Here is a 22,620-nt window from a genome sequence, read left to right on the forward strand (position 1 = left end):
ACCACCAACCCCGAGCTTCTGTGCAGAGTCAGAAAATAAATAAGGGCCCATAATTGGAAATAATGAGATGCTTAAAACATTGTCCAAATGCCAGCTTAGCCTGAAAGTCTGTATGTCAGGGGCAGTATAAATGTGTGTTTCAGGAGTTCACATGTTACCAGGCGACCCACAAAGGACAGGACTAATAAACTGGGCTCCCCAGCATCCTTCAGGCAGATTTGGTTAAAGAATTCCCTTATGTTTAGAAGCATCTTTCAAGCAGCCAGCACTGGTACTGCCACTTGGTTTTTTTCTTTGCAGTAGTTCTAATTCCCTGAGGAAATGGGAAACTTGGTACAAGGCATTCCTCAACCTGACAGTGCTCTAAACATCCCCCTCCTACTGCCCTGTAGGTGACCTACTGAGACCCAGCTTGTTTTGCATTAGCTTGGGAAGCTGCGTGGTGGCTCTTTTCGCCTGAATTAGATGTTAGTGATTGCTGGCATTTGCCTGCAGTGGCTTTTGTGGTCTCAGGTCCCTGCTTCCAGGACTGTTCCACACAGTGCTGTCACTGGGTAAACTGTAAAAGATGGCCTTGGAACTTGGGTCAGAACCTGGGATTCCCAGGTGACTTCTCCAAAGAGAACCTCATGTTTTCTGCTGTGGTTTTTTTTTTGGTGGGAGTGATGTCACAAAGTTTCCCAGGTATCAGGCAGATACAGGTGTGGGGGAAGGGGGTTAATGTAGGTTCCATGTTAATCCAATCTGATACAGTGCCCACGCCTTCCAGGAGCCTGCCCTTGCTCCCACACTGCCTCAGCTTCAGTGAGAGATGAAGGGAGAGCCAGTCACTGTGACAGGCTGTCAGCAGGAATCTGAACCCTTTTTGGGCTGCAGATGACACAAGCTTGAACTTCTTCCTGCGGGACTTTTCTAGCTGAGTGAGGAGCCATTAGGGAGACCTGCTGTCTTTAACAGTATTTGAAAGGAGACCTTTGAGTGAACTCGTTTTCTCTGGAGCAAATACCCTACTTTATGTGCCTCCATGTCTAAGAGAGGTGCCAGTCCCTAACATGCCCTTATGACACCTTTAAGACGTACGTGCTCCTCGCTGGCATTTCCTTGATCTTCCCATTCCAACACTGCCAGCTCTCCAGTGGCACAGAGCCAGTGCAGGAACTTAACACAGGACTGGGAATTCCAGTGCACGTGCCAGGCAACCAGTAACCACTAAAGGACCCAGCTCTTATGCACTAAACAGCATTGGCAAGCAAATGAGAGGAAGAGGAAACGTTTCTGTTGCCATATTGCAGCTAAGAACCTGTGACACAGCAAAATTTTACACCCGACTTGCAAATCCCTTACATCTGTGAGCAGTTACATGGCGATATCTCCTATTTTGCATAAATAATGCTGGGATCAGCTGAGCTTCTTTGAAAGCCATCTCCCAGCCTGCAGAGAAGGCCAGGCGAGGGGCTGCCTTTGAGGGCTCCCTGGCAGTGCTCTGTCAGTCATATCAAAGGTCTCCCCCAGGCAGGGATGGCACTGGGGGCAGGCAGAGGGGCAGTTCCCAGGATGAAGGTTTCCCAGGCTGGCAATGGGACAAAGGCAGAGCTGCAGCCCAATAAGCTTCTTGCCAGCAGTCACAGCGAGTGGCTGGGAGCTTCTAGAACCCAAATCATGGGTGGGGTGGGAGGAAAAAGTTACAACGCTCCAGTCCCGATGTCACTCAAGCAGATGGGCTTGTGTGTGCTGTGGGAAAAGCATTTTAAGCAGCCCCTTCATCTCCCCGTGATGCATCTTCCCAAGCACTTAGTGTGCAAGCTCCATTAAGCGATTACAGATGTGTACAGATTACTAGCAGTAGAATATAAGTACAGGACATGAAGTTTCAGTCACTTAAAGTAAATTTACCAAAAGGTCAGCTAAATATTAACACTGTTGTGCCCGAAATTAATTTCAGCTAGGGCAGTTTCTGCACAGGTTAGGCCACTGACAGGAGACACTAAGCAAAATCACTACAAGATGAATGAGCAAAGTAGTCGTGGTTGCCCAAGTTTCGTAGCCTTTCATGAGAGTGAAAAAAAAACGCCGAGAAACTGGTTCGGAATTTTTTCAGGAAACAAATAAATAAATCTGGAGAATTGTTTGTCAGCTTAGAAACTTAATTATGTTTTTGCTTTCAGGAAGATATCCAACACTTGGCTTAGCACGGGCTGGTTCACAATGACTATCGCATTAGAGCTCTGTGACAGGATAAATGTTTATGGCATGGTGCCACCGGATTTCTGCAGGTAGGATTTTATTTTGGAACCATTATTAGCCAACACAGTTGACGTTACAGATAAATATCTGAATCTTTTAATCTTTTTTTTTTCTCTGCAACGTGTCTTCAGTCCTCTTAAAGCAATTAATTAAGATGTCCCACAATCTCATTCTGAAAACAACAAAAAGGGTTTAATTATGTTATGTAAAATATTAAAAAATGTTGTTTGTAGTGTGGGAGAATTAATCCATCTTGTTGGTTTCTTTTAGTCTCTGAATATTTATCAGCTAAAAGTAATGCAATAATTGGCATGAAATTAATCTGAAGAAAGTAGTACTGGAAAACATGACTTTTAATTTGTTTTTCAAGTTCCCCCCAAATTAATAGAGGAACAGCATTCTCACAGTGACTAGCTTCTAAATTGAACTTTCTGTGCAACTCAAATTAAGATTGTTGTACCTCTCTGACATGAATCCCAATTTTACAGTAAACTAACTTCCTAAATAATCCCCACCAAAGGTCTCACCCAGAATGTGGACACAGAGGATCAGTCCCATTTGGGTGGGGCATGCAGGGTGTGGGCCACAAGTGGCAGAAGGAGCACACAAATTCTGCCAGTGGAAGCTGTTCTGTAAAGTAGCAGCTTGTGCACATTGTACAGCCCTGTTGTGCCTCCAGCCCTGTGCAGGACTCAGACCCAAGGTCCTGGTTAAGGTGTCCCCCTGAGGATCAGTGATGATACAGGGAAACGGTCTTCAGAAATTCTGCTGCTGGACCAAAATCACATCAGCCACATGATGCACTATGAATACATCTAGATTTGTTTTACATCAGCAATCTTTATGGTGCCAGAAGTCTCACCTGTCCATGCATTTCCAGCCCAGCACTGTGGCCTTCCAGCACCCCGTGGTTCCGTGCCCGTCAGTCCTGACCCCGCTGGCACGGGGCTGGTGCTGCTAGTCTGCAATGAGGCATCAGTGGAACATTTCATCTCCTGCTCACAAACCCCTTTCACTAAGAAGTACTTGCTTTAATTTTCTATTGCAAGTGCAGTGATCTCACTGAAGTCTGGTTCACTGGCTAATTCCAGGTGCCTTTCAGGGGCAAGGAGAGCAAGGCTGCAATGCCAGGTCAGTGCATCTGGCAAAGAGCAGGACTGCTCTGACTCAGGACTGCTTGGGCTTTCCTCTGAGCACTTAAAAAGGATCAGTCAGGAGTCTGCATTTGTCCTGGGCACATAGTAGAAATCCCTGAAGAAATCACAGTATAAAATGTCAACACTAAACTCCACTTTGTGAGAATTTCTACAAATTATAACAAAAGACTGATGATAAATGCTGTGATGTACTGCCAGGCTTCATCACAAATTCTCCAAGGAAAATAACAAACTAGATCAGATATGCCAGACAACACAAATACCTTCCACAGCACAGCACCTCAGCTCCCCTGTCAGTTCAGTTGGCCAACACATACTACTACAGTTTCTGTAAGTGGCTGGTCTGTCTTACTCCAGAAAGGGCTGTATTCCAGTGGTACATGAAAATAATAATTATTAAACTGATGATCTAAAAATGCAGAAGACAGCATTTCACTGCAAAATAATGCACAGTCCTGACTTTTCAGCCAAAGTCAGAGTAATTTAGGTACATATACATCTTTAAAAACAACAAACAAAACAAACAAACAAACAACACTAAACCCAAACAGTTTTTAAGAGAGGCTAAAAATGTTACTGAGGCCATATATGAAAGGCATTCATAGAATTGATACACTAAAATTGCATGGATATAATGTTAAATTACAACACTAGAAAGGCTGTAAATTAATCCTACCACTGGTGTAATAATGCTTACAGCCCACATTAAAAAAAAAAAAATCTTAACATAAAAGTTCGCTCACCTGGTTGTAAAAGGGAGAAAGGTCATTTCTTAATCAAAATAATATGAAGTGTCTGTACTTCAGCTTGATTCCCCAGATGATGAAGGGGAAAACTGTAGTTGCCATGCCTGGGAGAAGCTGTCCATGAAGACCTATGGAAGCAGTGTCTTGCTATAAATACAGTTAACCTTCTTAGCTTGCTCTTCAACCACTCATTAAGAAGTTAAACAGTGCTTCCTTTCAAAGAAATAAGACAACAGAACAGAATAGCAGAAAGAAAGAAATATTCTGTAATTGTAATAACTCTGTAACGTGTGTGTGCGAGATGGTGTGGGTACCCTCGTCGCTGTGCAACTAAACAATCATTAAGATCAAAAGAAAAAAAAACCACCCCAAAATCTTATTTCTATTCAGAGTTGATATCACCAGATTTGAAATTTCAGCAGATAGGTACCCATTCTTTTTTAAGTACTAATTTGTGGAGTAAGTAACGAGTGTGGCGATCGCTGTCATGGAACTAAATTGGTTTCACATCTGTAACGTGAAGGACATCTCAAAGGTACCCTGAACATCATACTGTTGATTCTGCTGCAAATTATTAGCTTAAGATCATTAACCAAATTGCTTTGCACCCATGCAGGAAAAATAGCTTAGTGAAGGAGTCTGGAGTACGGAGTAAAAGATTTGTCACTGTTAATTGCAACAAGGTGTTTTAGATTCCTTTCTATTGACTTTCACTGGACACTGAGTTTTAGAGCTGAACTGGAATTGGTGTCCTGATTGTTATAAATTTTTTGTAGTTTACAGCAAAGCTATATGAAATTTCGAACCCCTTTATTTTGCTACAGATTTATGCTGTAGTAAGGATTAATGGCTTGGTATTGCTCTCACACTGTTAAATACTTCTGATCTGCACATTCTGTAATAAGATGAAAGCTTTTGTGCTTCCGTGCACATCCCAAAGATTTTTGTAGAGTGTGTGCACCTCTCACTCTTTGTCACAAGACAAACAAGCCATCTTGCTGTATTTTTGCCTTATTTTAACTAATTTAACTAATTATTTTAACTAATACGAATAATTTTTGCTCCAATTATGGAACCAGATCATTTTCCTGTAAGAATCCGCATTTGACTGCCAGGCCTGTTTGCCTGAAAATTGGCATTTGAAATACTTTCATTTATTCCTTTGAGTACAGCTTTTAAATCTGGTGTTTTCTTACCTCCCTCTCTCCACTTCCAGTTCCTTTAAATCAAATGCAGAGAAGCAGTTGTTGGAAGTTACATTTCCTGGAGCTCAAGAGGGGCTTGATGGAAGAAGAGGGGCTCGCAGGACTTTAAGCTGTATGTGAGAGAGTCCTGCCCTTTGGTCCATATGCTTCACCTCATTACCTTAATAACAAAATGCATAAATGGTTTGGAAAATGGGGCTAATAATGGAGGTCAGGGAAATGGGACCCTGGGAACAGAAGGCAAAAAAATTATCCAGAAATCTTCATAGTCCTGGCACAGCACCTTGCCCATCACTCAACATATTAATGACACTTTATTCACCCTTCAAAATATGAATTATTTTACAAAGTGAGCGAGTGCCTATAGTTTTAGAGGGTTGATTTATAATGGCACTTCATTTCTAAAGGGAGAGGTTGACCAGAATGTGATACGGCGTGGCCTGGTTTTTCTGCCTTGTTTCTTTTGAGGCCAACAGTGTTCACTGTGCTTTCAGCTTTGGCTGGGGGTGGGTACCATCTGTGGGAAAACGTGCACTCAAGTGGTAAACAGTAGCTGACTGACATGGGTCCAAGCACTTACACGGGTGCTGTGCTGGCAGGCTACCAGGAAGGAAGTGTAGGATATTTTACAGAGGAACTTCCCCAGATTCCTCCCAGCTGTGATATTAATATGCATGCAGAGTCTGACAAAATACTGATTAATGTCCAGTATCAGTCAGTGATAAAACAGCATCTGTTTTAATGTTAATAAATGAGGTGGCAAGCAATTTCCGTATAGAAATTACTCATGCATTTCATTTGCTGGTGACACAAGCTAATTGCAGAGTTAGAAGATAACACAGCACAGTTAATTTGGGTTATGGTGTAGTTACTCAAGCCAGATTTCAAATCCAAAGTTTACCAGCATGCAGTCTGGGGGAATCCAGAGACCTATCTGTGTAGTAGTTCTTAAAAATAAATCCCATGAAAATGTATTCTGTTAGATTTACAGTAACCATACACATTATTAAGTGACAATAAGAAGAGGTCCAGTGTATCAAAAAAGTGAAAAATTAATTGAAGATTGACCTTTAATAGTTGTAGCTTAAAAGTATTAAATTTCTATAGGAAGGGTAGTTTTTACATTACAAATATGTTTTCTGTGGGTAAGGTAATGAAGGATTTTGTTTCGCTCTTATGTATTCCGGTGAGAATATATTTAATAAGCTTAGAATCCATCTTATTCTAGAAATGTAATTTTATTGTTATTCTGTTCTTGGAAGATTGATCACCATGTTGTGTTACAAGGGAGCCTGATGGATGGAATTAAAACGTTAATCTAGGGCACAAATGGAAAGCAGCAGCAATATCATACATTACCTCTGCATACACAGTATGGATAATGGCAAAATAAGAAAAATTAGAGAATTGCTTAGGTGACAGAATTACAAGTAAAAATAATGACCAGGACAGAACACTGACAGACTGTGGATGCATTCAATTGAAAGTGAGCTTAAATATTAGCTCTTCAAAATGGAAATAATCAACTGTATATTAGAGCTGACAGCCTGGAATCTGCATGAGATTTCTTGCTCTGTACCAGGGTCCTGTTCAGCCCAGGCTTTAACACAGAGCAGCTCCAAGGCTTCACTAAATGCTGCTATTAGGATTAACTTTTCTGCCACTACAAAATACTTGGTAGTAACTGTGGAGAGCAGTACAATTGGGTTATTCTGTCTGGAACAGCTCTCTCTTTAAATTCATGACAGAGAGGGTTGTGTGAGCTCTTGTCAGGCCAAAACACAGTACCCAGAGGAAAAAACACAGAATGGGTACAGTTTAATATAGAGATTAAAACAAAAGGAGAATTAATCACTCTGGCTTATTATAATACAAATGTGCCTTTTACAGAATGTAACATTAAAACATTAAAGTTAGAATGCTAAAATGAACTTTATCCTAAGTATCTAATTGGTCTTTGGCCTATCCTATGTGTCACCACATGAGTTCTCCTCTCCTGCTGGGTAATGCAAACAGGTTCACAAGGTCAAAAGGCTACTGTGGGTGAACAGTTTTAATTTCTAGCTTAGACACGTGAAAGCTGCTTTAGTAAAATAAAAAAGAACCCATTTGTGCATCAGCTGTTTTGCTTAAAAGCCCAGCAACAGCAGAGGGTACCACTGACCTGGCATGCAGACACACTCGCTGAGGTTTTGCACTTGGAAGCTCGCGCGTCGTGCTGGGAATGTTCAACTGAGCTGACACAGATAACCACCTCCCCTCTGGCTTCTTCCCTTTCTTCCCCCAGTTCAGTAAATACCTCTCCAAGACCTTTTACAACTCACAATCTCGATATAAATCTCTTTTAAGCAGTTTGCTTCCAATTTCATGTGTAGTAACACAGCCCTGCAGCACTCTCCCTTGTTTCTGAGCTACTGCTGCCCTTTGTTTAACTGGGAGGAGGGGATTAAAGGAGAGCAATAGAAAGAGCAAAGAAAACACCTTTGCCCCATTCTCATGTATTAAATATGCAAGAAAAATACAGCTACCTAGAAATCTGGTTTATCTGGGAGAAAAAGTGGATTTGAGCCCGTCAGTTTATTAAAGATAGCATCTTTTCAATCAGTGAAAAGGAGCATCTTGGGCTTCCATCTGTTTTCTTTTTTTTCCACAGGGATCCTAATCATCTTTCAGTACCTTATCATTACTATGAACCTCTGGGACCTGACGAGTGCACAATGTACCTTTCCCACGAGCGGGGCCGCAAGGGGAGCCACCACCGGTTCATCACAGAGAAACGAGTCTTCGAGAACTGGGCACGGACATTCAACATCCACTTCTTCCAGCCACACTGGAAACCAGAGCCACGCACTGTGACCCGCCCCGAGACCAAACCGCTGCTCTGAGGGGGGAACACACGAGGCCACAGTCACAGTCACCTTCTGTACCAGCCTTTGGACCTCCTGGGACAGCACTGCAACCCGGAGGGGAAGGGGAACAGGGTCTGCAGCTGGGAACTGCAGCAGCAGTCAGGAAGCTGTGATGGAGGAGCAGCACATACCAAGAGTACTTTCTGTTGAACTGTCGCCTTTTTGGGCCACCTGACTCCCTGTGTGTGTACGTGATTTGTGAACAACAACTCGGGTGTCATTAACAGATGGTTAATTCATTACGGCTTTTTTAAGTACAACGCCACTGGATTTTCATAGTGAAAACTTACAGTATTTATTTAATGGAGGTTTTTATGCAACCTAGGCCAGTATTTTTCTAATTCACAGTTATGTGGTTGTTTATCTTTCATAATCTTTCAAATGCAAAGTTAATATTGCTGATGGTTTGAAAGGCCTAGCCTTTTATTTATAAAATTCGTTTGAAATATATAATTCTATATAGCATGTAATTAATATTTGATCAGGAAATGTTGCATTTCTTCTAAAAAATTTGGGCTCTGTTCCAGCCTAAAGCCTTTAATGGCAAGAGTGGTCCCATGTGCAGATCCAGCTCACTTTACATTCTGACATCTCATGTTAATATGAAAACGGTAGTGAAAATTCTGTTTGATATTAATGTGCATTTGCTGCTGTGCTATCAAGCTGCTGTTTTTTAAATAGGGGTGGGAGGAAGGAGGGCAAACAAAATTTATCAAAAAAAACCAAAACCCCACTGGCTATGGCAGCGTGCTTCTCAGTGAAGACACCAGGCTGAGGCTGGAGGGGTTGTGTTCTGTCATTTGTACTCCTGCAAGAGGCTGACAGGGACCCTCCTGAGGCAACAGACTACAAACCAGGCCACAACTGCTGGAAAGAACATGACCAAATTTCTAGAATGAAGAAGTTAAACTACCAGGTACTACAATAGCATTCATACTTGCCAGAAAGATCACAACACTGCACCTGCAAAAATCTCTGCCTTACGGAGTTCCAAGATCATCACTGAGCTCAGAGATTGTGGATCACGTTGAAGCTGGGCTGTGAAAAGAGTTCCCCAAGTACAAAGTTGTCCTCTTGAAAAGAGCAAAGTTAAACTTTGCATTTTTTTCCATGAAGTACCTGTATGTGCATGGCAAGTCCCTGCGAGCCAAGGGGAAGGACAATGCTCGTGCTGTGTAAGGAACCTCCCAGTGGGAATTACTGGGTTACATTTGGCTTGAGAATAAAGAAGATTTCAGTTACAGTATTATTTTTGCTTTTGCTTCACAAGCCTCAAACCTCTGATTTCTTCGAAGTAATGAGTAACTATTGCATGAAACGTACCTCAGGTGATGGAAGGTGTCTCTCATTAGACAAATGTGAAAGCCAGAACAAAGATACTACCTTTAAACATCCAAATCCAAGAAGCTGAACCTCAGAGGTGATGCGTAGAACTGGGACCAAACTCACTATCATTTAAACCCCCTTTTAACCCATGGTCTTCCTCTTTCCAAAACTGAATAGCAATAGCTGCAGCTGCCTGACAGACATCCTGATCCTCTGGGAACAAAGTGAACTGCCCTGTCAGGGGCAAAACAGTGTTACCCCTGTAACACTGTCTGGACCTGAAGTGCAGGCCTCCAAGAGCCACTGTCCTGCTGCAGCCCTCCCCAGTATCAAAAAGTAAGAAACTATAACCTATTTTGCCTTAAAAGCTTTATTTGGGTGTTCTTCCTGGTGCACACCGCTCAGCATACAAACAATGCCAATTGCTTGTAACCTGTCTCTCCTCAGCTGGTGTTCAGCTCTCCCTCTTTCACTGATGGTGTTTTATTCCTTCCACTTGACTTCACTGCGTTCTACAGAAACCAGAATGGATTCTGAACTCGTGGTAATTTGAACATCCCTTTCAACATGTGTACTGGGGCATGTATCCAGCAGATGTTGCTCCAATTGATGAAATCTGTCAAATTGATTTACAGATAATTTCTAATGTGACTGCAAGAGATGGTACAGATCATGGTAAGTCCTCTGATGCCACCGTCCTTGTTTTATTAGTGATATAATAATAAAAAGATCTTGTCATTCTAAACTAGAGCTCTTAGTTTTTCCATTAATTGAGGGCTGCAGGATGTGTATGCTGTATGTTTAGTTATGTTATCGTTAAAAACAGATCATTTAAAGATGGATTACACTGGTCTACTTCTAGTATTCAGTAGAAACATGGGGACTTGCCAGACTCCACTGTGTTCCACATGCTTGTTTCCTGTCTGCAAGACTGGTCAGCGTCAAACAGATCAGGTGAAGCATTAAGAATATAAAAAACATGGGATAAACTGGCACTAAATCTCCTGACTTTTAAGAGAGCGAAGCTAAGGATTGTAACTTATTCCTTGTTCAGCTTCTGTTAATAACTGTGTTCTTCCTACCCCCATACACAGCCAGTCTTTTAAACCAAACAAACCCAAACTCACTTTGGTCTCATCAGCCTCCTGTGATGTTTGAGCAAGGTCCCCCATCTAATTACAAAAAGTATGAAGGAGCATTTTCTGTGAGTAAGGGACACCTATATATAAAAAAAGAAATCTGATGAAGCCAAGGAGACAGCAAGTTTTGAACAGATCACACAGATTTATATGGAACATAAATCGAGTGCAAAAAGCACAAGTTATAAGAGTGCAAAAGAAATGGAAATAATTGTTAAAGTGCTGCAATTTTAATTCACAAATTACTGATGTATTTCTCTATAAAAGCACAAGTTTTGAACTGCAGAATATCCTGAAGCAAGGTTTTATGGCCTAGTTATAAACCAAACAGATTTATGATAGAAAATGCTGTCAGCCCAGGGATAAGTAGTACAAACCAGGCATTGCTGCCATTCTCTGCTTTCTGCTGTCACCTCACACTCTTTGCTGTAATTTGATTAATTCGTGATCTGCAGCACATCATTTCACATATTAAAAGCTGTTCCAAAACAGTGTTTATAGACATCAGCAATTTTAAGATCTGTGTTACTTTAGTTCTGAACTCCTCGGTACCTTCAGGCTGTTACGTGTGGCTTCCTTGGAGGAGCAGTTTTTCATCTCGAAGAACCACAGCTCTTGTGCCATGATGTGTGCAACTGGGGTTGAGAATGATAAAGAAAATAAGCAAGTAAGAACAGAAAAATACCACAACTGCTTTCTGTTATGTTGGCACAAGGGCTGCAGGATGCCCAGCTGAGCATCGTGGTACGAAGCCAAAACCATGATGCACTTGGAGAAAACCATCCATCCAAAGGGCTAAAGCACCTCAGAAAGACAAGTTAACACTGGATTCCTGGGGAGGGAAAGAAACTGAGACTAAGTTACAGCCTTGGAACTAGATTTGGAAGAGATTGAGGTCTGCTGACTGGCAGCCCTGGCTCGATGCAGTGGCACTGCCACAGGTATTCATACACATGAACAGGACTGTAAACTAATAAAATTCTTCTGGAGGTGCTTTCCTGGGTCTTGTCCTGCTGTATTCTTCAGGTAGACTTCACAGGAAGCTAAGCGATTTTTACCCAAAATAGTTCTAAGGTGAAAAGGAAACAATAATATAAAAATAGCTGGAAAAATATTGGGGGGTGGGGTGAGGGGAATCTAAAGTGCAAGGAATAAAATGTGGCTTGTGCCATCTAGCTATATTCCCCTGGAATATGAAGATCAAACTCCAGCTCAGGCTGGAGTGGAATGTCATGGCTCAATAGCAATGGCCACCCTGCAGAGATTTCAATAGTCTATGAATTGCTCATAGGTGCCACAAAAACTCTTTGAAAAACATTGATAATAATTTCTGACTAATGAAAGTTAATTATTTGATTTGATGCAAGGAGACACAATTTCTAATTCAATTAAAAACACAGGGATAAAAAAAAACATAAAGAAGCAGTTAAACATAAAGAAAGAAGCAGTTACAAAGAGTACTTGTAAGACAGCAAAAGATACTGCAAAAGAAAAGGAAGCACAGAAACCTTACAGGCACCAATCCTTCCACCTTCCCCAGAACATCAGCTCATATTGATCACTGCAAAAGCACACCCTGCATATCACAAGCATAAGATTTAGTAAAGAGAAAGGAGAAGGGAAAAAAAACCAAAAACATTAAGGACAATCTTCTTTAATAAAAACCTAAGATATATGAAAGGGCAAATGTCTAAGGTTGTGAAAATTTCTCTGTGCTGAAGCAGAAAAGTTTTAAAACTCAAAGAATGTTTTGTAAAATGGCTGTAAAATGGCTCTGCTTATGCTAAATACCTTTCATACTACTAAACTGTTAAATGTTTTCTGCACTGAAAATGACACCAAAACATGAAATGTCAAATGATGCCAGAGAAACTACAGAGCAGATGATCAAAATACAGTGTCCCTCTGTTCAGTGTGGAGCACTTTGACCAGGAGTTGTCAGGAACACAGAAAAGATGGGAAACCACAGACAAGCAACCCCAGCAACCCAGACAAACAGATGGAAAACCGTACAAACAGAATTAGGAGTCACAAAGAAGATACAGTGGCTAAGATGTGAAGCAGCTTTTGTGAGCAAAGCCCTGCCTTGAAAATCTATTTAGAGTTTTTCAAAGTTTTCTGAAGCAGTTTAACAAGGAGACACAGGTGATGGATCCACTTTGGAGTTCCACAACTAGTTTTGCAAGGTGTCTCTTAAAAGACTTTCAAAGAAGCTGTGGTAACACAGAAGAAAAAAGTGAAAAAAAAAAAAGATCCTTACCCATGGAACCCGTCTGAACACGGGAAATAAGGCTAAGAGGATACAGCATCAGCTTGAGGGTACAAGCAGAATTCCACAGGAAAAATGTCACAATATATTTTCCTCTGTTTTTCTTCGCTCTTCCCTTGGTATCTACCACAAGGCCACAGGATACAGAAGCTAGACTGCATTTAAAATAAATAGATCAAAAATATGAAAAAATGTATCCAGTGAACATCAACTTGTACAGCCACAAGATGCAGGAACTGCACTCATTTTACTGAAAGCAATGCCAAAGCACCCAGCACAACTGGAGAGCAAGACTGGGCCCTTTTTAACAGACACAGAAAGTCATCTTAATAATTTGGTTTCTGAGAACAGGTTTATCTCCTCTAGGAGATGCCTAGAGATATTTAAATCTGCCAGTTTCTTTACACAACCCAGACAAGTGTTTAGATAACATCAGTAGCTTTTAGGACAGTAGCTACTTCCTGAAGTACAGGGAAGATAAAGGGAATAATACATATTTAGCAAGGTACAAGGTTTTGGGACTTTGCTGATTTAACTTTGTCTGTCAGATTAGTTGGAGCCTATTAGGATCCAAACATACAGCGTGGTGAGAGTCTACTAACAGCAAAACAAAGGAAATTCTGATGGGAACCATTTGGTGTGGCTGAGTTTAAGGCAAGGTTTATGTTTTAGCTTAGGTTTATGTTTTAACAAACAGGCAAAAGAAGTACACAGATTTATAACCTAAGAGGATATGCTTCCCCATTGCAGCCTTGCTGTACACAAGACCAAAAGTGAAAGTGGTTACTGGTATTCAGTGGGACTGTTCATTTGTGTTGGACAAAACTGGAACATTTTCCACCACAGCATTATTATTATTTTTTTACTATGGCTATACATGTATAGATGTGCATTCCATAAACACTGAAAAGCTGCTCCTCATCCCTCCAGTGCAAATGACACTGCAGAGAAGGAGCAGCTTAGAGAAAACAGCAACCTTCTGTATCCACAAAAAACCCCAAACAAACACAGGGACCACTGCAGAGAAGTCTGTGTAAAAGAACTGTACAAAATACAAAGATAAGTTGCAATGATACACTGATGACCCTTTTGACCCTATTTGGCATCCTATTTGCATTATAAAGACCAAAGGAGGTAAGGGGACCCTAAAATTACCAGAATTTTAGCCATAATATTTTGAGCTACAAACTTAACCTGGATAGGGAAACTAGGTACAGGAAAAGTAACTTAATGAAAACCAAACAGCAGCATCTAATGCTTGGTGAGACTCTGTTGGTAAAGAGCAAAGCATTTGACAAAGTAAGTACCATTATATTGGATATCAAGTAAGGACAGAGCATAAGTTTAAAATATTCATTACATGTAAAACCAGTGGGCCTAATTTAATATAGGACAGCATTTTTCCACTAAGTCCTGTTGCAGGCAAGAAAGGAAATCTGTTTGCTATTTCAAATTAGTAACTTTGTCACAGGGACTGGTATGACAATGCCATGAATCTCCCAAATGAGCCACAGCCCAGTGGCCTCTGCTGGGTGGTGTCACCCAAGCCATGTCATGGAAAATGCCATGGAAAAGCCCCCGTGCTGAGCTTTGCCAGCACTGCTGTTACCCCATCCAAACACTCTGCTTCCCGTGGGGCTTGTTTAGTTCAAGGGATTGCTGCAAACAATGTCACCAAAATAATTCAGGCCGATACAATTTGCATCTCTATCAGGCCTGTGGGCCAAAGCTGCCAAACTGGCTCGGTTTCAGACAAGGCTTCAAGGCTTCAGGGTTCTTTGCACACAGACATTAGAAGAAAAGAAGGGGAAAAAAAAGTTAAATCTAAAATTCGCATGAGGAAGAAGACTTGGCACAATCAAACATTAATAGATGTACAGCCTTGAATGGAAAGCTTAAACACTATCAATTTAATCACTGAATCAGGCAGAAATCCTCATTAAGGGAGAAAAAGTAACTCAAAGAACTTGCAAGTGAAATGAGTTCTATGAAATGCTGATGTATGTTATGCAGCCTATGTAAGTTTTCATCATAAAACACCAGCACTTTCAAGATGCATTTCCTGACAGCTTTTTATATTTAAAAGTTCACGGAAGGAAGAAAAGCAGAAATAATACTGGAGTGCAGGGGATATAATTTTCCATGAGAAACATTTCTCCATTTTGTTTTGTTGGGTTTTTTTGGGTTTTTTTTAATTTCCTTTTTACAGCTTAAAAAATGCAAAACCTATTAGGCTCATTATTGTACAGAAGTGCTGCTGTGATGGTTAGAATAGTTTTTGTGGCTCGTGTGGTCCCAATATTGAAAAGGGACTTCTGCAGGACAACCACTGCTACTGAGCCACAGCTTTCCACTCTGTCAGCTCCAGCCTGAGTTTGATCTTCACATGGTTCAGAAGACACTTTAATTATATACACTGCTTTTTTCTACAGTTCATAACTTTATGGATAGATCAGTCTCTTGGGTGAAATATTTTATGCTTGTCTCAGTCCAAGGGTGAATTAGTCTGGAAGCATGATATAAAAGTCTGCCAGGTCCCACAGGGCTCTGTGACACAGACAGAGCTGGAAGATCTGTACATGGGGACTCTGAGCTTTGGGTGTGCCCAGTCCTTGTCCCCAGACTGTACCATATACAAAGGTTGTCACCTCTGCAAATGCCACAGACTGTGAGATGCACCATTCCCACTTTGTGGACTGCCTTCCACTTCATCTATTTCTATCAAGTCCAAATAACCTGACCTCATATAAGCTTTTCATTCACAATGAAACAAAGTACTGGATCAAATCTTCACTATTTACCAGACATTAGCAGCATCTCATTTCCCCATCTATACTGAATGGATGATTAGCTCAGTTTTCTTGAAGCCTTCAGAAACTCGTTTTTATTCCTTCCCTCTAAGCATCCATCAGAGAAGAGAAAGAAGCAGCTCTCAAGCTTTAAAAAAACCCCATGAGTGACATGCCCTTGGCATCAGGATTGCCAGAGCTGCAGACTTCCCTTGTCCTGCCTCAGTTGGTCCTTCAAATCACTCTTATGGGAATTCAGTGAAACATCTCCCTGACCTTATCACTTAGCAAATCCTCTCCACCCATGATGAATTCACAGCTGAACCTGGTCTTAGCTCCTTCACAAATCAGACTCAGTGCAACAGCCCTGCTTCAGCATACAGTGATGCCCCTCTGAGGGCAGATTAGACCACAAGATCCCTTTAATTCCAGTACATTCTGTGGATGTGTCAACTGAGAATGGAAATCCCTGCCTGCTGAAACAAGAGACAGAAACAGGCTCAGTGTACACACACTCAGCAAGAGAATTAGAACCGAGTTACATTTCCTTTTCTGTAATCAATAACACAAACCAGCTTTTAGCAGGGAAAACCAACCAACTATAAAAAAAAAAGAAAAAGAGAAAAAAACAAAAACCAAAAACAAACAAGCAAACAAAACCCCCAAACAAACAAACAAACCCCCCCAAACCAAAACAAAAACAAACAAAAACAACAAAACAAAAACAAACAAACAAACAAACAAAAAACAAAAACAAACAAAAAAAAAAAAACACCACCACCAAAAAAAAAAAGCCACCACCAACAACAAAAAAAACCCAACCCACTGTCTGGAACTAGAGACGCACTTTATCGCCAATGATGTTTGCAAAGATACTTCTGAACGGTCTCTGATATTTGCTTATGCTAAGAGAACAGCATTTCACGGTGACAGTCACATAAATATGAAAACATTCAGCTGGCACAGACCAAGAAACACTGATTGTCTCATCACTGCTCAGGCTTCTTTCTCCACTAATTTTTGTAGGAATCTCACTTTTCAGTCTGTTATGGAAGTGTAGCTCAGAGTCACACGTGGGTGTCAATATTTGGGCATGGTCACACGCAGCTCAGGAGACAGGCAGGGAATGGCAGCTTACCATTTATTCAGCTCAATAACAGCAATGCATTTCAATAGGTGTTCCTGAAAGAGAGCTGAAAAACTGAAACGATCAACTTACATTTTTATCATCCAGGGTGTTCCAAACAACGTCTTCAAACCCCACTGCAGGACCTGTCAATGCAGTGACACAGTCCAGGGTGCACACATGAAAGCACAACAGTTTGCAAGCACGGGCATGGTTGGTTCACAGACCTCTCTGTGTAGACTCACAAAACGCTGAAATTTAATTCTGCTTTCTAAGTTTCTGTGCAAAGAAACATCAAGAAACTGCCATCTGGCTTGTCTTCTGGATGCCATTAAAAAGATCATCTGTGCACAACAGAGGAAGTGTCTGTATTGCAGCAGCACTGCCTGGCCTGGAAAACACAAGTGGTTTGTGAGTGAGGGTGACCTGGCTGGTTCCCAGAGCCCACATCTCAAATTGAGTTTGAAGGGCTCTCAGGGAAAATGAAAAGATTACTAACTTCAAATAAAAAAATAAACATACAAAACACACTTACAGGCAAGCCTGACATTTCTGGGCTTGCTTTCAGACTGTAACTATTCAAAGAATAAAAGTTATCACACCACAGAAAATACTGTCTCATAATTGTAGCACAGGTAACTTTATGGTGTCTCTGAGAATGATCCATTTCAATTCACTCTGTGCATACAAAAATGTTATGCCTGAAGCAAAGTTTGCTGCATTCCAGTCAAACTGTTGTTCTCACTTCAATTTAAACACCTTCACAGCCACACTTACTGAGTGCTTCTGTACATAAATTGCATTTTAATAACCCACCTAATTGCCTCCTTTTCCCCACGCAGATAAGCTTTTAAAAAGACAGAATCTTTGGTATCTTCTGCTACTGGCAAAATCCTGAGTTCTGTAGATGTTTCTATCACTTCCTGCAAAAGGTGGCAGAAAGAGGGAAAAAGAAGAATTGAATAAAGCCTCAGGAGTCTGAGTAAGTGCAACTGAAGCAAGGCACAGAGCTCCATCAACTTCACTTTATCCACTTTTTAAAGTGTGACAAAACTTGCCTGTAAAATAAATATTTGATTAAAAGTATTCACTTCACTACAATTGAAAAAGAGTTGGATCAAAAAAGGAAAGTTAAGGAAATCCTCTAAGGAATTCTCTAGGATTCATTTCTATACCGCATCTACACATTTCTACATGGTGTGTCTACAACAGATCTTCTTGCATTAGAAATTGCTGGGGGGGGGAAAGGAGGGTTCTGATTTTAGGAAAAGTCACCATCAGATTCTGGATATAAAGTTTTGCTTTTGAAGAACAGTATCCAAAAAAACCAAAACCAAAAAACCACCTCAAACCCAACACATTGTGAAGAAATCCAGAACTAGCTCAGACCCATCCAGCAAACAGAGCTCTTCTCTTCCACATTAAATTGCATTATTGTTGGCAGAGGGTATCTGTGCACCAGTTGCATTAAAGCTTATCAGGAAACTGGGAAGAAATCCGTAGTATTATCTGCCACAGGATATCAGTTGACAGAACTGGAAGGACAGTGGTGTACAAATGCTTTTATTTTAATCCCTGTTCCTGGTGCTTTGCACATGCTACTGAAAACAATTCCTGCTCTTCACCAAGAAGTGCAACAAAGAAGTGCAACAGGCAAGTGTTTCCCCCCTGATAATGGATCATTTTGTACCTTCTTTCTCTCCAAGACCAGAAGATATGTGGAGAAAACAAAGAAGGCTTTAATACTCCAGAGATGTATCACAGCTGCTCTGCAGCCTCCCAGCCAGCACCAAGACACAGCTCTGACAAGTTCACCTCCCCTAACCCGAGGCTGGGATGCCACAATCACTCTGAAAGAGAAGAAAAAAAAGGATGAAAATGTTTATGCACCCGGATTTGTACATGCTGTGCAATAGGAAAATGCTCAAAACTATATCCTAAGGCAAATATATTGACTCTGATATTATGTGTGATTACAAATAATTCCTAATGATTTCCAGAGATATGTATCACTCACACCATGGATGCACCAGGTAAGCTTTATTATGATTAAGCAGAGAACAGGTCCCAAAAGCACAGGGCAAAAGCTTCTCCTTGCTGACAGACTTGTTTCTACACATGCACAAATTTGCTCATTTGCTCTTCTCTTCACTAGCATCAATATGTTATACAGACAAACCCCTTTTAGCATACATTCATCAGTAAATGTCCAAGAAGAACAAATCAATAGGCCAAACCAGGATTTACAAAACCCAGGCAATAAAGTACGTTTTCCAAGGGCTCGGAAACTACTGAATACAATAGTACACTATATAACATTTTTCATCCTGATGCCAGAGTCGATTTTCTTCTGTGCAAAAATCCACTGCAGTGAAAATCCTGAAAGCATCCAACTCCATATTCTATGCAGGGAAAATACAACACACCTATGAGGGGTTTCTAATGGACACGGTGAAGTAGTTTCGCTTTTTTTTTGTATTTTTTAAGTAGATTCAGCAAGGTCATGATTTTTTTTTTTACTTTCACCAACTCGTAGAATCCTAAACTCAAAAGGCGAGTGCCTAAGGTGAAAGGACTGATGTAAGGGTTGCATTTTACAAGAAGAAAAAGGAATAAGAAAAAAAATCAATATATTCTAGAGTATTTTTATTTTTATGAAGAAAGCTTTCAATACATCATGCCAAAGTCTGCAAAGTGGCTTAAATTTTTATTGATAAAATGACATCTTAAATAACATTCTACACAATGTCCAGTTCTTCAGTGATAGGTGACTACTTCTAGGATTTACTCTGAGGGATGGGGAAAAGAATTTGCCCACTTAAAATTCAGAAGCAACCTGTCACTGGGTTTAGATCCTGCCCCTTTTCAAGTTTAACCAGAAAGAAAAAAATGCTCAGAAAAGCATTAAAATATGTTTAAAACAAAACAAAGTAAAATAACAGTAACATTAAAACCATTTGTTACAATCTTTCCAGAAAGAGGAGCAGAAAAGATGACTTCAAAAGAACTGTCAGAAGTGAGATCTCAACCGTGTTTTTCACCACAACCACAATCCACGTGCAGAGAACACAAGTGATACCCAGGAACCCAAACCCAAAGTAGCAGCCAATGCAAACGTCTTCCTTGTTCCAGTTCAGAAGATGTGTTTCATGTGCTTGATTCCATATGTTTTGAAGAAAACCATGATGATCAATGCCCAGAGTCCTAAAATAAACCCTCCAGGAGGATGCCAATCCTTTTGTTTTGGTTTCTGAAAGAAAAAAAAAGAAAAACCAAAGAGAGAAAAACAAAGTATTAGTATTTAGCTCTCACATTAAGCAGTGCACTGTGTTTATCCAGTGCAAAAAGGTGATTCTTGCAGTAGAGAAAAATAGCAATAAGCTGCATTTCTTCACAAAGTAGAAGCATCTTCCTTTGTGATGTGGTGGAGAGGCTGAAGGGAGGCAAGCTGTCACTCAGGCAGGGAGGTTAAATACCACAAAAAGGCCACTAGAACTGTGCCTGAGCCACCACTCCAACGGTGCCTATTGGTGTCATGGGACGTGTTCAAACTCATTTGTTTGGACAGATTTTCCTGTCTCTGGTCTCATGTTAATACAAGAGAAAAATGCTGTGAGTAGGAAAAACAGCTCCTGCAAGTGAAAATGTGGAAAAGAAAAAAGAGAGCGTTGTTTTTCCACCACCCATTTTCTACAGCTCCTTTTGTACTGAGAATTATGTGAGTAAACAGAAGTCTGACCACGTAAGAAGCAAAGACTCATCATAACAGGAATATCATAAAACAAAATAGGATTGTTTCTAATGTCAATCACATTTCCCAGGGGCCTCATTGAGTCTGCCTTTCCTTAATGTAGAATTATATTCTGCAATTCAAACATCTGTCCCACTTGAACAAATTTTTCATCTTCAGTAAAAAATAATACACTGCAATTTAAGGCCTTTTCTGTCTCACGACTTAGCAGTTAGACAAGACAAAACTTGCCTATCCTCTTCCTCCTCTTATTAAAACAAAAATTCAGATACTCCACATTCAGTGAATGGAGAAGTGGACTGTAGAAGATCAGAACTGTCACATACCCCAAGATCTGTCTCTAGGGCCAAGAATAAGATGAAGCTATATGAATGCAAAATTTTAATTAAAAATATAATGACAAAAATATCAGAATTATACTATTTAGAAGTATAACTCAGTCCCTCATGCCTGTGCCTACTCTTGCCCTCAGCAGGTGTGTTTTACAGATCTTCCAGGCAGAGATGATTTACTATTACAATAATAAGTACTGAAGTGCTCACTGAGATTTTTATTCCTGCCTTGCTGAAAGATTGGCACCATTTTGTCCTTGTACAGAATGAGATACAAAGGGCACAGAGTATTTTGGTTTTGTTGCATTTAAGTCAAATCTAAAATTCTCTTTCTGCCACATGAGTAACTATTACAAAAGATGGTGCCATTTCAGTCTCAGTGTCATTCTCCTCTAAATGTACCAGGAGGCTGGTGAACTTTAATGCAATAAGGAACAGTTTGCAGCGTCTGTTCTTCCAAAACAGCTTTCCTATCAACACAAAAACAATGTTTGTTGATTGCTCGGCTCCCATTTTCTAAACTACACAGTTTTAGCTTTAAGATTTTTCTTGAAGTACCCTGCCTGCTATTAAAAAGTAGAACAAAGTCACATCACTTGAGACACCCCAAGAACTCAGCAGCCTGAAATATTAATGATTTTTCTCTGATATGGGAATCAGAGGGCCAGCATGACAATTTACATCAACAATGACACACCCAGAGATGTGAGGGCAGCACCAAGTCCCCCTCGAGCAGCCTGGGTGCTGCTGGTGATGTGCCACCTCACTGAGGGTGTCAGAGACTGAAACAGTTCATGATTTATGCATTCTAGGATTGCCAAGGGACTTTTGCAGGCTTCTGCAGGACTTTTGCATTATACCTCTCATGGCCTATCAAAGCCCATCCCCCCCTCTGACAATCTTGAAAGGCTGGAAAAACACTTTGGCCAGAGCCCTCACAGGAACTCAGCACAGACCCAGGAGAGGTTGGAGGCTCGTGGCATGGCCTGGGACACCATCCATGGATATAATAACTCCTAACTTCTTGGAGTGTGGGGGCTTCCCTCCTTCACCCCCAGCAGATCAAGGCCACCACTTCAACTGACAGACATGAAAGCTGCAACTACCAAGTCCCATCGCTGGACCCCGTGGGCAGTGACTATAACATCTTTCCACTTTCAGCTTTTCTTTCTCTTACTCTCCCTTACCCTTATCCTGTCTTTCCTTTCTCTCCCTTATGCATTTTCCCCCCAGCGGTTATCCCTATGATAGATGATATAGATAACAACAGCCAAAATGCTAACATACCTGTTCAAACAAAATTGTTAAAATGAACCCTACCTATATATGTTTTCAAACACTGATTATTCAGTGTCGTTTCACTCTAATCCACCCCAAGGGAATTATTGATAAGAACCTGGGTTATCTCCCCCCCTTTTTTTCTGGGGTGGGTTGTAACAGAGGGTGATGTGCCACCTCACCGAGGGTGATGTGCCACCTCGCTGACATTCCCCACTGCACATCTTCAGAGTAAATAGCTCTGAAAACCGAACCCGCCTGTTCCAAAAGCTGCCAGCACATCTCGCTTCTGAGAGTAACAGCGCAAGACACTTCCCCGCACAAAGGGACTTTCTTGTTTAAATCCTCC

At 40.9% G+C, this 22,620-nt stretch overlaps 2 protein-coding genes across 3 annotated transcripts in view; one reads left to right on the plus strand and one right to left on the minus strand.

Annotated features, from left to right (window-relative positions):
• ST6GALNAC5 (ST6 N-acetylgalactosaminide alpha-2,6-sialyltransferase 5) overlaps nt 1–11,687 on the plus strand; it is a 72,265-nt gene extending 60,578 nt beyond the window's left edge. Inside the window, exons 4-5 of one of the 2 annotated variants that reach the window (XM_017824901.1) lie at nt 2,166–2,273; nt 8,006–11,687. In XM_017824901.1, the coding sequence (XP_017680390.1) occupies nt 2,166–2,273; nt 8,006–8,237 (340 nt within the window). In that variant the 3' untranslated portion in view covers nt 8,238–11,687. The remainder of the gene's footprint in view (nt 1–2,165; nt 2,274–8,005) is intronic. The other variant, XM_017824902.1, reaches the window with a different exon arrangement.
• Nucleotides 11,688–18,935: 7,248 nt separating this feature from the next.
• The window catches only part of PIGK (phosphatidylinositol glycan anchor biosynthesis class K), a 63,443-nt gene continuing 59,758 nt past the window's right edge, over nt 18,936–22,620 (minus strand). The window contains exon 11 of the mRNA XM_017824899.1: nt 18,936–20,160. Within this exon, the coding sequence (XP_017680388.1) occupies nt 20,044–20,160 (117 nt within the window). The 3' untranslated portion in view covers nt 18,936–20,043. The remainder of the gene's footprint in view (nt 20,161–22,620) is intronic.

Source organism: Lepidothrix coronata, unplaced genomic scaffold (assembly GCF_001604755.1).
Source record: "Lepidothrix coronata isolate B3197 unplaced genomic scaffold, Lepidothrix_coronata-1.0 Scaffold114, whole genome shotgun sequence".
NCBI lineage: Eukaryota > Metazoa > Chordata > Aves > Passeriformes > Pipridae > Lepidothrix > Lepidothrix coronata.